We start from the raw sequence: 14,308 nt of genomic DNA on the forward strand, positions 1-14,308 counted from the left end.
AGGTTGCTTAAAAACTCAAATCCATAATCAAAAGTTTGGGGCTTGCTATTAAAATGTTTAGAAGTCTTAAGGATGGAAAAGTTGTATCAATAACACAATCTTGTGTGAAACCAAGATTCCTTTTTATTCCTAAATTCTCATTTTACTCAAATAGTTATAATGCCCAAGATGAAACAATTAATATTTGATCAAGTTTAAGAAGTTACCAATAAACAAATTGAAACCAGAGGAGAACTTCATCGGTCTAGTAAAAGATATTTACAAAAATTCATAGCAGAAATCATATTTAATAGTGAATGACAGGAGATTATGAAGACAAGGATGTTCAACCCAGGAACGGTGACTCATGTCTGTAATTACAGTAACTGGGAAGCTGAGGCAGGAGCACGGCCATGAGTCTGAGCTAGCCTAGGCTACACACAGTGAGTGTCAGGACAGTGTAAGCTACCACTGAGATCCTGCTACCACGTATACCCAAAAGACTGTCTATCTCACGATTACCATTTAATATTGTACTGGAAATATTGTACAGGAGGTTCCACTTGGTGAAAGCAAGCTAGAAGAAATAGAAAGCATTCAAACCAGAAAGAAAAGGTAAAATTACATCCAGTAAGAAGATACATCTCTACACAGAAAGAAAAAACAACCCTACCAGAAATCCACTAAAAACCTATTCATACTAATAAATGAGTTCAATGGAAATGCAGAGTACAAGAGCAATTTAAAAAATGGTTGTAGCCAGGAAGAAGTGGTACACACCATTAATCCCCGCACTTGGGAGGCAGAGCAGGTGAATCTCTGTGAATTCAAGGGTTACAAAGAGAGAGAAAAAAAAAGTCCTTCTATACACACTCTGAAAATTAAGGAAATCTCCAATAAATAACATAAAAACAGTAAATTGAACAAATGAAGTCTAAAACTTACAATCTACACAGTAACACTGAATGAAACTTAAAAACCTTAATAAACGGCAAACAACTCAGTCTCAGATTGAAGACTTACTAATAAGTTCAGTATTTCTCAAACTGACTTATACATTAAATACAATAGCTGTGAGATTACTCCAACTTTCTTTTCTGACAGATTCAGAGCTGTTGCTACAACTAAAATAGAAGTACAAATGTCCCATAACAACAAACTCTTGAAAAACAAGAACAAAGTTAGGACTCATTCTCCATCTTCAAACTATAGAAATCAAGCCTTTTAGTACTGGTACACAGATACACAGAGATCAGTGGAAGAGAATGAATAAAGTCTCATAGTTGTCAAATTTGTGATAAGTATGTTATGATAATTCAATAGCACAGGAACAAGTAAATATGCATAACAATGAAATTTTACTCCTACCACATTGCATATACAAATCTAAATGTATTAAATCTTTTTGTTACTCCCTTAAAGACTACTGTTAAGGCAAACTTGGTGGCTTGAATTAATAGAAATTTGGGTTAGAGAAATGGCTCAGCGCTTAAGAACATGTACTGCTCTGGCAGAGGAACGAAGTTTGGATCCTGGTACCCGTGTTGGGCAGCTCACAATCACTGATAACTATAGCTAAAGAGGGACCTGAAGCCTGATCTTTTCAAGCATCTTCACTCATGTGTACACACACCCACTTTTTCTCTTTAAAAAATTAAAAATAAATCAGCCATGCGGAGGTGGTGCATGCCTTTTATCCATCCCAGCACTTCAGAAGCAGAGGCAGGCGGATCTCTGTGAGTTCAAGACCAGCCTGGTTTTTACAAAAAGAGCTCCAGGACAGCCAAGAATGTTACAAAGAGAAACCCTGCCCCCCCCCCCAAAAAAAACAAAATAAATAATTCTTAAAATAAAAACCAACATTTTTTTCTTACCAGTCATGGAGGTTGGCAGTCTCAAATTGACAAGCCCTGAATATGTTAGGGAAAAATTCTTATCTTCTCCAGTGTGATGACTCTGGGCATTCCTTGCATTAGAACTGGTTAGCTTTGCTTCCATCTTCATGGGCCATTATCACCTACAGTCTGAGCTGCCTCAAGGCCACAAGTAATTTACTAACAAGAGGAATAGTGAACACAGGAAGGGCAGGTTGCTCTATTTCCACAGACTCCTTCCAACTACAAGGTGGTTTACTGGTTGTTGTGTGTTAAGACTCTGAAGGCACTGTGACTGATGGGATATCTCAGTATTGGGGAATATTATTTTCAGGTGTGCTACTTTTGTTTATACTGCATTTGATTAACTGTGATTAACACCTGATAATCCTAATAAAGAGCTAAATGGCCAATAGTGAAGCAGGAGCAATGATAGGCAGGGCTAACAGGCAGAGAATATAAAAGAAACGAGGAGGAGAACAAGGAGCAAGGAGAGACAAAGGCGAGAACATCAGGGGCCAGTCACAGAGCACGAGTGAAAGTCAGATGCACAGAAACAGAGAAAGATAAAAGTAGTCAGGATAATGTAAGTTAAGAAAAGTGAGCAAGAAACAAACCAAACTAAGGTCAGACAATCATAACAAGAATAAACCTCCATGTGTGATTTATTTGGGAACTGGGTGGTGGGTCCATCCTCCCTCCCCCTAAAAGCCAAAAGAGTAAGACATCATAACATCTCAGTTCTCTCCAAAGCAGATCTCAGGACTGTTTCCTCATTCTCATATGAACTTGGAGAAATCCCTCAGTTTGGATGTTTATCGCCCACAGGCACATTGACTTAGGAACCACCAATGTGAATGGAAATCTCCTCACCCCACAGCAGCCAGCAGCAACCCCAGCTACACACAGAAGGGTACCAGCTAAACTAAATGAGGTCTTGTCACTGATGTACCACTGGAGCTGTACTGCACCAGCCAGTACGGTGAGAAGAGTGAAGAAAGGCAACTGACTGTTCTTCCTGTTGTGGAATATTATTATAAGATGTGTTACATTTGTTATGGTGTGGAACATATATATGTTTAATAGTGCAAAGATGTGCTGCATTCTTTAATGTTGCATGTGTTTAACTCTGTGAAGCTGTTATACTTTGCCTGTCTAAAACATCTGATGGTCTAATAAAGAGCTGAACAGCCAATAGTAAGACAGGAGAAAGGATAGGTGGGGCTGGCAGGCAGAGAGAAATCTGGGAGGAGAGAGGAAGGAGCAAGAGAACAAGGAGAGGAGGACATCGGAGGCTAGTTACCCAATTTCACACAAGCCACAGAGAAAGAAGAAAAGGTATACAGAAATAAATATAAGAGCTCAGAGGCAAAAGATAGATGGAATAAGTTAAGAAAAGCTGGCTAGAAACAAGCAAGCCAAGCTAAGGCCGAGCATTTATACGTAATAATAGGTCTCTCCATGTGTGATTTATTTGACAGCTGGGTGAAAAGACCACAAAAGACCAAAGAGTAAAGTGTAAAATAATCAACATCATCATCCTCCAGACCTACAAGATTACAATTATTATAGATTCTGGAAAGAACCCTCTAATTTGTTCTTTTACCTTATTTCTTTATATTACTTTTAGTACTTTAATTAAAAAAACCCTTTTCTGTTTTATTATGTATTGCTACTTTTTTATTGTTGCTGTTGTTTTAAGAGTCCTAGAGATTAAACTCAGAGCCTTGGGCATGTAGGTTGCTCTACCATTGCTTTTCTCTCTCTAACCTACCTCTTAAGAGTAATATTTTATTTATGTTTTAATAAATAAAGCTCGCCTGAAAATCAGAGGGTAAAACTAAGCCACTAGAGGTCAGGCAGTGGTGTCACACACCTTTAATACCAGAATTTGGGGGAGAGAGAGAGAGGGATCTATGTGAGTTGAGAGCACCCTGGGCTACACACGGTCACTGCAGAATTCAGGTGGTTGTAGTTCACACCTTTAATCCCAGTAATAAGGAGTCACACGCCTTTAATCCCAGCACTAAAAGGGAATTTAAAACTGGAAAAGACAGAAGCTCAGGGCTCAGTCTGCTGCAGTTGCCCAGCCTTGGTAGAGGTTAAGACTGTTCTAGTGGCTTGGCTGTTTTGCTTTTCTGATCTCCAGTTTGAACCCCAATATCTGTCTCTGTGTTTTTATTATTTGTGCTACAACCTCGTCTCCCTTTGAGCTAATTTTTACTTACTTTTTAAACTTTGTAATCAAATATTTCTTGCGCTTTGTCTTTGCCTTTATCTTTTTTTCCTTACCTGCTCCTCTTTTTCACTCTTTTATTAACTTTACCTTCATAGTTTTAATTTCATAATTTACTAGACATTGCTCTTTCTTTTTCTATAGTTAACAGTGATATGCAGTCTTTTAAGATTTATTGCATTTCTATATTTGGCTTGCTTGGGTATTGCTGTTGTTACCAACACTGGCTTTCTCCCCTGAATAGTACTGGAAATTAAGTCTTCAAGGTTACTTACTCACTAAGAAGATCACATAGAAACCAGAGAGATAGCTATCCCAACAGCTGCACAATTATAGCAGAGAAACAATATGAAAAAAGCAAAATGATCTTACAAAACTGCACACATCTTCCATAACCAAATACAAAAATATGGAAATAGTTGAAAAGCTAGATTTAAAAAATACTAAAAAATTAAATTTTAAAATGACAAGGACCTCAAAGAGGTTTCAAATAAACAAATGAATAGCAAAGTCAATTTAAGACTTGGACAAGAAAGTCAACAACCTGGATAATTCAGCAAAGACATACATAATGGGGAAGGGGGCTCCTGGTAAGGAAAAGCTCAAAAAATCAAATAAAATACTCAATGAAAAGTATCACCAATAGACTAGAGTAGGTAAAAGGAAGAAAAGCAAGGATTGAAGATATAGTTGAGAATATATTCAGACAGTAACAAAGGGGGTAATGTATCATTATTACAACTTTTAAGATCTCCGGGATACAATTAAGAATCAAGAATACATGTTTTTGGTGTAGAAGAGGAAGTTATAAAGATGGGTGTGATGGATGGTACATGCCTATATTCCCAGGAGGATGACCATAGTTGAGTTCTAGGCCAGCCTGAGTTACACAGCAAGATCTTATCACCAAATGAAGGAAGGAAAGAGAAGGGGAGAAATTAAAGCAGAAAACTCCCTAAATCTTAGGAAAGGGACAGATATCCAAATATAGGACACAATAAGACTCCCTAATAGAAGTGACCAGAAATCCTCTTCATATCATCATACAGTTATAATGCCCAGAGTACAAAACAACACTGAAAGTTTCAAGGCAAAAGTTACATTCTCATTACAATGAATCTATCAAAACAAAAAGCTCAACAGAAACCCTAAAGGTTAGGAGAGCATGTACTAATATATTTCACACCTTTAAAGTAATTGAAACAAAAATTTTTGTACCTGGCAAAATTATCTTTGAAAATTGGAGGAGACTTTGATGGTGTTGATGCATGCCTTTAATCCAGCACTTGGGAGGCAGAGGCAGGCAGGTCTCTTGAGTTCAAGCCAAGCATAGTCTACAGAGCGAGTTCCAGAAACCAGGACTACACAGAGAAACAGTCTCGAAAAGGAAAAAAAAAATTATTGAAGGAGAATAAAAAATGCCCACAATAAACATAAGCGGAAGCAAGTCATGAGTATCAAAAGAGCAATGTATACTTCCAAAAATACTACACGGAGAGGAAGGCAGACAAACACAGTCATGAGCTCAAAGCTCAAAGGAGAGAGAAAATTTCACTAGGAGATCGAATAAACAAATGAGAATTAGTAAAGAATCAAACCCAATATTCCAGGAAACCTCTAAGGTGAATAAGGGGAAATTTTGTACATGCTTTTAATAACCCTAAAGGCAAGGTTTTATCTTTCAATTGAAACATATAAACTTGATATTTGGCTTAGAAAACAAGAGCCAACTATGTGCAAGAAAATTACCTCACCAACGCATTCATCTCAAGCAAATAGCAGGAGTAGGTTATACTTTTAGATTAAAAAGCAGACTTTAAACCAAAATTAGAAGAAAATCACTGAATATTAACAGGCAGTAATTTGTCAAGCTATGACTGTAAAACATATGTACTCAATTTTATCGAACAAGCACTACTTGTCTACATATTACAAGACATGACTATACTCCTTTCAGATGACAGATTATCTAGATTAAAAAAAACTCAACAAGGAAACTTTGAATTAAACTATACCATAGATCAAATGGATTTAATAACATCTACAGAATATCTCATCCAAGAGTTGCAGAATATATGCTGTTCTTGGCTACCAAGATATTTTCTCCAAAACATTGTATTTTAGGACATAAAACAAGTATTAATGAATACAAAAATATTGAAATAGCTTCTTTTATCTTTCCAAATCAAATCCAAGTGAAATTACAGAAAACATAGAGACTGAAACCATAAATTTTTGAAGAAATTGAGAGAAATTAAAAATTTCCTAAACCAAATAAAAATGAAAACATTTCTAAAGTGGATGAAATACAGCAAAAGTGGTTTTAAAAGAGAAATTTATAGCCATGGGTGTGCATATCAAAAAAACCAATCATCATAAAAGAATAGCCTAATGATGCATCACATAGTCTGGTAAAATCAAAATCAGAAGGAAAGAAAATCAGGGAAGAAATAAATGAAATGGAAACTAAAGCAAACAATAAAAGGGGCCAATAAAAACAAAAGGCTACCACTGAAAAATTAAGGAAAATTAACAAATCCTTATCTAAGCCAACTAAAAAAATAAATAAAAGTAGAGACTAAAAAAGTAGCTTTAACAAATGCCAGGACATATAAAGGATTATTAAGAGTATTTTGAAATCTTGTGTTCCAATAAATTGAAAATTCTAGAACTTCTAGATGAATTACCAAAATTGACCCAACATAAATATGTATGTATGTGTATGTATGTATGTATACACACACACACACACACACACACACACACACCCTAAAAGATCAATAGCAAGTAATATTACAGCAGGGATTTTTAAAAAATCTCAACAAGGAAAGATCCTCGACCAGATGAATTCTCGACTGCTCAACTGCTGAATTCTACCAGATCTTTAATGTTAATGTTCCTTAGTCTGTTCCACAAAACAGAAAGAGAAGGAACACTATAAACATTCTACTAGTCCAGCACAGATAAGAAAACAGTAAGAACAATAACAAACACAGACCAATTTCCTTGATTAGTTTAAAAAAAAATATTTGCAGACTTGTAGGTGGAGGCTGTTCATTCATTTCCCAGCTTCCCAGACCCGAAATAATCACAGAAACTATATTAATTACAACACTGCTTGGCCAATAGGTTAGGTTTACTATTAGCTAACTCTTACATCTTAAATTAGCCCATTCTTACTATTTTGTATTTTACTATGAGGCTTGTGGTTTACCAGTAAGGTTTCAGTCAGTTTCTGTCTCCTTTGGCAGCTGCAGGGCATCTCCCTGACTCTGCCTTTTTTTCTCCTCTATCTCTGCTTCGAATTTTGCCTTGCTCTATTATGCCCTGTCAGAGGCCCAAAGCAGCTTCTTTATTAACCAATGGTAACAAAGTACATTCACAGCATACAGAGGGGAATCCCACATTGCAGACTAAATTTAAAAATTCACTAAGAAACTAGGATCAAGCCTGTTTCTTTTCAGGGATGTAAGACTATCTCAACATACACAAATCAGTAAATGTATGGCAACAAATACACAAACTGGGGGGATCAATTGATCTTAACAGAAATCGAAAAAGCCTGTGACAAGTCCAATATCATCTATGTTTTCCTCCAACTTCTATAAATTTTGCACTTGAACTAACTCACATGCAGAATACAGTATATTTATGTTGCCTTTCCTCCTCTTTTAGGTAATATTACCCTTAAGGGCAGAGATTATGCCTATCTCTTCCTTCTGTCCTGTTATTCTCCAAAACAAAGCAAGGGACTTCTGATATAGAGTACCTGAATATATGAGCATCAGTGTTCTTCAGCATTTCGTGTATTTGGTAAACATATAAGGTTTTTCAAAGTGTCTTTGTCACTGTTCTACAGCTGTGAAGAGAAACCATGACCAAGGCAACTCTTACAAAAGAAAGCATTTAACTGGGGACTTGACTACAGCTTCAGAGGCTTATTAGTCTATTATCATCATGGCAGGGAGCATGGCACTGGAACAGCAGTTGAAAGCTACATCCTAATCCACAGGGGTGTGTGTGTGCATGTGTGTGAAACCTCTTTCACCCTCAGTGACACACTTACTCCAACAAGGCCACACCTCCTCATCCTTGTAATATTTTCAAACAGTTCTCCTCCCTGATGATTTAATTAAGCATTCAAATACAGCCCTAGGGGCCATTCTTATTCAAACTACTACACAAATGGTATCTTTTTCTTTTTTCCTACTCATGAAAGGCAAATCATGTTCAACTCTTAGTAGATCCTTCATCAAGTAATTTTTACTACCCAAAATAAAAGTTTTAAAATCTTTATGTAGATTAATCTTTTTTAAATACTTTGTAACCATAGGCTAGCCTCATCTACAAATCAATTTCCAGGCTAGCCTGGGATACAAAGAGACCTTATCTCAAACTATCTCTCAAAGCTGCTGGACATGGTGGTGTATACATTTAATTCCACCTCATAGGAGATTTCTGTGAAGGATGAACTCTGAGTTTGAGGTCAGCCTGGTCTACACATCAAGTTCCAGGGCAGTCAGGGCTATGTAACAAACTCTCTAAAACAAACCAAGAAGACCAAGAATAACCATATACAAAACATTTTGATCATATCCACCCTCTATTCCATACAGTTAATTAGAAGGAATCATTTCTAACATTCTAAAACAGAGTAGGTAAACTATAGTTGACAATAACTGCATATTTTATTACCAAGATGAAATATTAAATTGTATATGTCTACAAACAATAGCAGAAAAGCTTCTCAATGTTCCCAGCACAAGGAAATGATACATGTTTAGGGAGAATACCAACCACTCTGACTTAATCATTACACACTGCACAATACAATATTTTCAATTATCATTTTATATCTCATAATCATGTACCTAAAAAAAATTTAAAGATTTTTACATGGGGGAGAACTAGTACTTCAAGAAACCTACATACTAAACACAAGTAGAGAATTAAAAAAAAAAAAGCCACTACCTTTCAGTATTACTACAAACAAAACTTAACTCTAGTTATAAACAAATTCTGAAAAGCAGAAATATACTATAAATGGTGTAAGTATTTTAAACTTTTTTTTAAACAAACTCTTAAGCATTATGTAAAAGTTTATTACCAGGACTGGGGATAGAGCTCAGTGGCCAAGTGTCTATTTAGCATAAGACCTCTAGGGTTTGAACTCAGCACCCCTACACACAGACACACAAACTTATGAACAACAGATTGATGCAATAGTGATAAACATTTACAAAGTATTATGCTAAATGAATCAAATGAGACATTAAAAGGTACATATAAATGATTCCATTTAAATTAAATATCCAGAACAGATATTCATAAAAAGTAGATTAGTGGTTGTCAGGCATAAAAAGCAAGAGAAAGGAAAAAAGACTTCTAATGGCCATGTGTTTTTTCTGGAGTGGTGAGAATGTTCTAGAATTAGTGGTGATGACAATTCAGTGTGTTCACTTATTTTAAGAGAGTGAATTATATGGTATACAAATTCTATTGTAATTTTTAAAAAGATTTATGGCCAGGCTGGTGGTGGGTGTTAACTCAGAAAAAAAGCTTACCTAGCATGTATGGAGTCTTAGATCCAATCCCTGGCTAACCCCCCCACACACACACCACACACGGGGGGGGGGGGGGGGGGGGAGCGAGAGAAGAGTAGAGAGGGGAGGGGAGAGGAGAGGAGAGAAGAGGAGAGAGAGAGATGGGTGGGGTGTTTATGGTTTATGACCTCTTTAGCCCCTTTATGTATGTTAAAGAACACTCAGTTTGAGTACCATTTTTGTAGTTTTTCTCCAGTTCATCTAAATAAGCAGTTATAAACTAGTTTCATACTAGTCCTTTTTTATAACCTGAGTATTCATTGTTCTCATTGGTAACTACCAATTTACCAACATTTATAAATAGACTTTACCTAACTATCTGAACGTCTGGCATCCTAAAGGAAAATGGAACTCCAGAAATACTAGATAGACCTTGCACAACAAGAGGCTTGGGGCTCAGCCGCACTAACATGACTAATACTAAGGTCAAGATCTCTACGACTGCACATCATCTCCTACATTGAAGGCAGTGTCAGTTGCCATTTAGTTTCTGAAATGGGGAATCTAACAAAGACCAACCATCTTTCTTAATAGAACATAAAGCCTATGGTTTAAAGTTTAACTATACATATAAACAGTTTTTTATCAGCTAAAGAGATAAAAAGTGATACTTAAAGAGGTAAAATCCTGCCATTGTTACAGATGAAAGAAAGGTGTTGGATACCCTGGAACTGGGGCTAAAGACAGTTGTGAGCCACAATATGGGTTCTGGGAATCAAACCTGTGGGTGCTTGGAATTGAACCTAGGTCCTCTAGAAGAGCAGCCGATGCTCTCTTACCACTGAGCAATCTCTCTAGCCCCCCATTTTACTAATAATTTAAAAAATATTTTCATCTACTCATAAGCAGAAAGTAATACAGCAATTATTTCTTATCCCCTTACTTACATAGTGGCACAAAATGAGAATGCTGTCTTATTCTGATTACCGAATGAATGAAAACAATTTCCTTTAGTTGTTTACTGATCTTCTGTCTTCTCCGTGTATCTTATATGTATATTGTTGGTTTGTGTACCTGTGGCTGCATATGTACATGTGGAGGCCAGACACCAATCTGCAGTGTCATTCTTCAGGAATAAGCGAAGTAGGCTACGTTGACTGGTCAGGGATCCCTGAGAATTTATCTGTCTCTGTCTCCCAGGAGCTGCAATTACAGGCATGTGTCATTGACCCTAGGTTTTTAATTTTTTTTAACATGAGTTCTGGGGATCAAACTCAGATCCTCATGCTTATGTGGCAAGCACTTTACTGATTGAGCCATCTCTTCACCTCTAATTTTCTATGTGTACCATGTAGAACCCTTCTCATGTAGAAAAACCTAACTCTTTTCTAGCTTCTATGTACTATGTACTATGCTTTGCAAGGTTAGCAAAAAACAAAACCAGCTTGGCGGTGGTGGCGCACGCCTTTAATCCCAGCACTCGGGAGGCAGAGGCAGGCGGATCTTTGTGAGTTCGAGGCCAGCCTGGTCTACAAGAGCTAGTTCCAGGCCAGGCTCCGTAGCTACAGAGAAACCCTGTCTCGAAAAACCAAAAAAACAAAACAAAGCAAAACCAAAGCAAATTATATTATTTCCTATCACAAATGTATATAAAGCTTTTGAGTTAGAAGCTATGTCAACTCCCTTCCAGGTTTAAAAATCCTGTGTACATATCCAGATCTTATCTTTCCTCCAAAAAGTATTTCACCTTCCTGAAGTGCTTTTCCTACACATGAGAAAGGTTAAACTGTCTGCATTCCATTTTGTTTCTATCAACACTGCTAATGGTTTGTAATAACGAGACATAAACTGATTTCTAAGAAGAACAATTCCCTTTAAATTAGGCAAAATAAACTCAGTTCTTTCAAAAGAACTAGATGAGACAGTTAGTATTACAGTAAGTCTTCGCCAGCAATGCCATCATCTCTAAGTTTACAGGTGACATTTTAAAGATCACTATCACCACCAAGTATTAAAGGATATTAAATTAAACTGGATCAGTATTACAAATGCTTCAATATTGTAGTTCCTAAATACTCAAACACAAAGATGCAAATGCACTGTTTTTATTTCATAGTTTTTATAAACTAAGATGTTCTAAAAAGTCTACCAGATTCCTAATGCACACAAACGGCCAAATCACAAGATAATCTTTTCAAAAGTGAACGGTTAGAATCAAATATGTAGGCACGAAGTGCTACTAGAATAATAAAATTAGTGAAAAATCTCAATCTTGTTTCATGGTATTAACTATATAAGAATTACATGTTGTAAGCTTTAACTCTGCTTGTTGTTACCAGGGTTTTTTTCTGACAGAACTTTGTGCAATGAAAGAGTTTGTTGTATTTAACACAGTAACCAAGATCAGTTTGTGGCTGGTGAACACTTCTGAAAAGTGACTAGCACAACTAAGAAACTGGTTCTTTTTTTTTTTTAAATTTAATTAAAGACTATATGTGGCTAATGGCAACATGCTGGACAATAAAGTTATTCACATAATTTGAAATATAAACTATCAACTAAAGTTTTTCCAAAAATCATACCTTAATGTTAATATTAGTTAAAACATGCTGATACCAACTGATACAGAAAGCCAGCCATCAGTCTAAAGAGAATATACCATTTTTTTAAAAATAAAAAATGTTATTAGCTGGATTCAGAACTTAAATTTTTACTTGCAGAAAATACATATACGTATGAAGTTTTTCCCTATCATTTTTGTTAAGCCTGTGCTCACTTTCGGAATGGTTTCCCAATGCATGCAAGTAACTTTCCCTTCAAATCTGTTCAGTATCTCCTATTCAGGAAACAATAGCAAAATAAGTACTCAGCGTTAATAGGTTCCCACGATCCCGAAATTTCACACGTTAATTTCCTTTTTCCTTCAAAGAAATATAAACATTGGGGAGAATCTACATCTCCTGAAGCAAATTATAAAGTTTTACAATCCACCTTCTCACGTTTTTAAAGGTAACAGCATTCAGACATAGTTGCGATTTCATTGGTAGATACTAAGTTATTCTTCCAGGCCCACAGAATGAGTCTTTGCAGCATTTCAGGTGTTCTTTGACAAGCTCTTCCTAAGTCAAGAAAACTAACCAAGATGGTGCAGAAAATGTCAAGAGAAAACAAGTCCGGGGATTTGCACGGTACAAGTCTCTAGCAGAATCAATCAAGAATGGTAGGTTTGCTTTCTTCCGCCACCACCTCTCCGCGAGACAACGCGTTGGTCCGGGAACCACCCAACGAAGCAACCCGAGAGCAAGGTCGTGACCCCAGGTCACGGCCACCAGCACCGCTGCCGCTCCGCACAGCAAAGCCACCTGTTAGGCCCGAGCCTCACCTGGCAGGAAAGAGGAGGCGCCTACCCGGTAGCGCGCCGGACGCGAGGGCGGCGAGCGCGGAACCCGCCCCTGTGGTGGCGGCCGCGATCCCCCGGCGGCACGTGGGTTTCTCAGAGCCCGGGCTGCACTGACAGGCGGACGGTCCCAGGCTGCAGCCTCGCGCCGTCCCCGGCCCGGGACACCCGCTTCCCTCGCAGCCACCGCGCTGAGCGGGCACCCGGGCGGCCCACGCCGCTGGTCCGCCCTCCTCCGGCTCCTCGGTGGCGCGATTGCACTCCACCGTCCCTCACCTACCTGGTCGCGGAGTTTGAGAAACGCCATGGCGGTCGCCGCCGCTCGGCCACTGCCCGGGGCCAGCCGGTAGGTAGGTGGCCGGCTTCGCTGAGAAGAGCGCGGGCAGGGGGCGGCGCCGCCTCCCCGGCCGCCCGCCGCCGTGAAGAGCCCCGCCGGTCCCGCCTCCTTCACCGAGGACTCCCTCCCTCTTTCTTCTTTCCTTTCTCTCTCTCTTTCTCTCTCGGCCGCCTCCACACGCAGCCGCTGCTTTCGCCGTCGCCTCACACCCCCTCCCCGAAATACCCCGGCAGCCCCCGCCGCCGCGCCGCTCCAGCCCGCGGCAGCGGCGGCATCCAAACTCCACTCCACAATATTACCACCACCGCCCGCCGCGATTGGCGGCCGCGCGGGGGAGAGGCCAGAGTAAGCCGAGCGCCTATTGGCTACGCCGCCGCGCTCGCTCGCGTCCAGGCCCCGCCTCCCCGGCGAGGGAGGGGCGGGGCACAGGAAGCGGCGACGCGCAGAGCGGGCGGGCCTGGTGGCGGGGGTCTGGGCGCGCGCCCCGGGCGCGGTGGGCGGAGCCGGGGCGGGAGGTGGGGGAGGAACCGAAGCCGGGGTTGTGGTAACGGCCCAGGATGGCACGTGGAGGTTGCGTGCAGAGGTTCTACTCAACCAGGTGTGAATGAAGCAGCCGGAGCGGGTGCAAGGGGAGGGCACGGGGCTGGTGCTGGTTCCATGAGAGTAGCGAGGGTACCGGGGAACCGGACGCGCACGTGGAGCGAGAATGAAAATGCCTCCGCGGTTTTGGGGGCGAAGTGATCACGGGGGACTGCTGGCACGCGGGACGGAAGGGCGTGGTCTTCATAGCCAGAGCAGGTTGTGACCGCCAAGCTTTTCTCTCCAAAGCTCCCCTTTCAATCTTGCATGCAATTTTCCCCCTTTATCGTCTAAAGGGTTTTGCCTCCCACTCGAGAGGAATCAATTTTTGCAAAAAGATGTGCAAGATTTCCAATAAATAGC

The 14,308-nt window shown here is 39.6% G+C and overlaps 1 protein-coding gene across 1 annotated transcript in view; it reads right to left on the reverse strand.

Annotated features, from left to right (window-relative positions):
- Ankrd28 (ankyrin repeat domain 28) overlaps window positions 1-13,630 on the reverse strand; it is a 142,748-nt gene extending 129,118 nt beyond the window's left edge. Inside the window, exon 1 of the mRNA XM_057769368.1 lies at window positions 13,310-13,630. Within this exon, the coding sequence (XP_057625351.1) occupies window positions 13,310-13,336 (27 nt within the window). The 5' untranslated portion in view covers window positions 13,337-13,630. The remainder of the gene's footprint in view (window positions 1-13,309) is intronic.
- Window positions 13,631-14,308: the final 678 nt, after the last annotated feature.

This window comes from Chionomys nivalis, chromosome 5, assembly GCF_950005125.1.
Source record: "Chionomys nivalis chromosome 5, mChiNiv1.1, whole genome shotgun sequence".
In the NCBI taxonomy this organism is placed as follows: Eukaryota; Metazoa; Chordata; class Mammalia; order Rodentia; family Cricetidae; genus Chionomys; species Chionomys nivalis.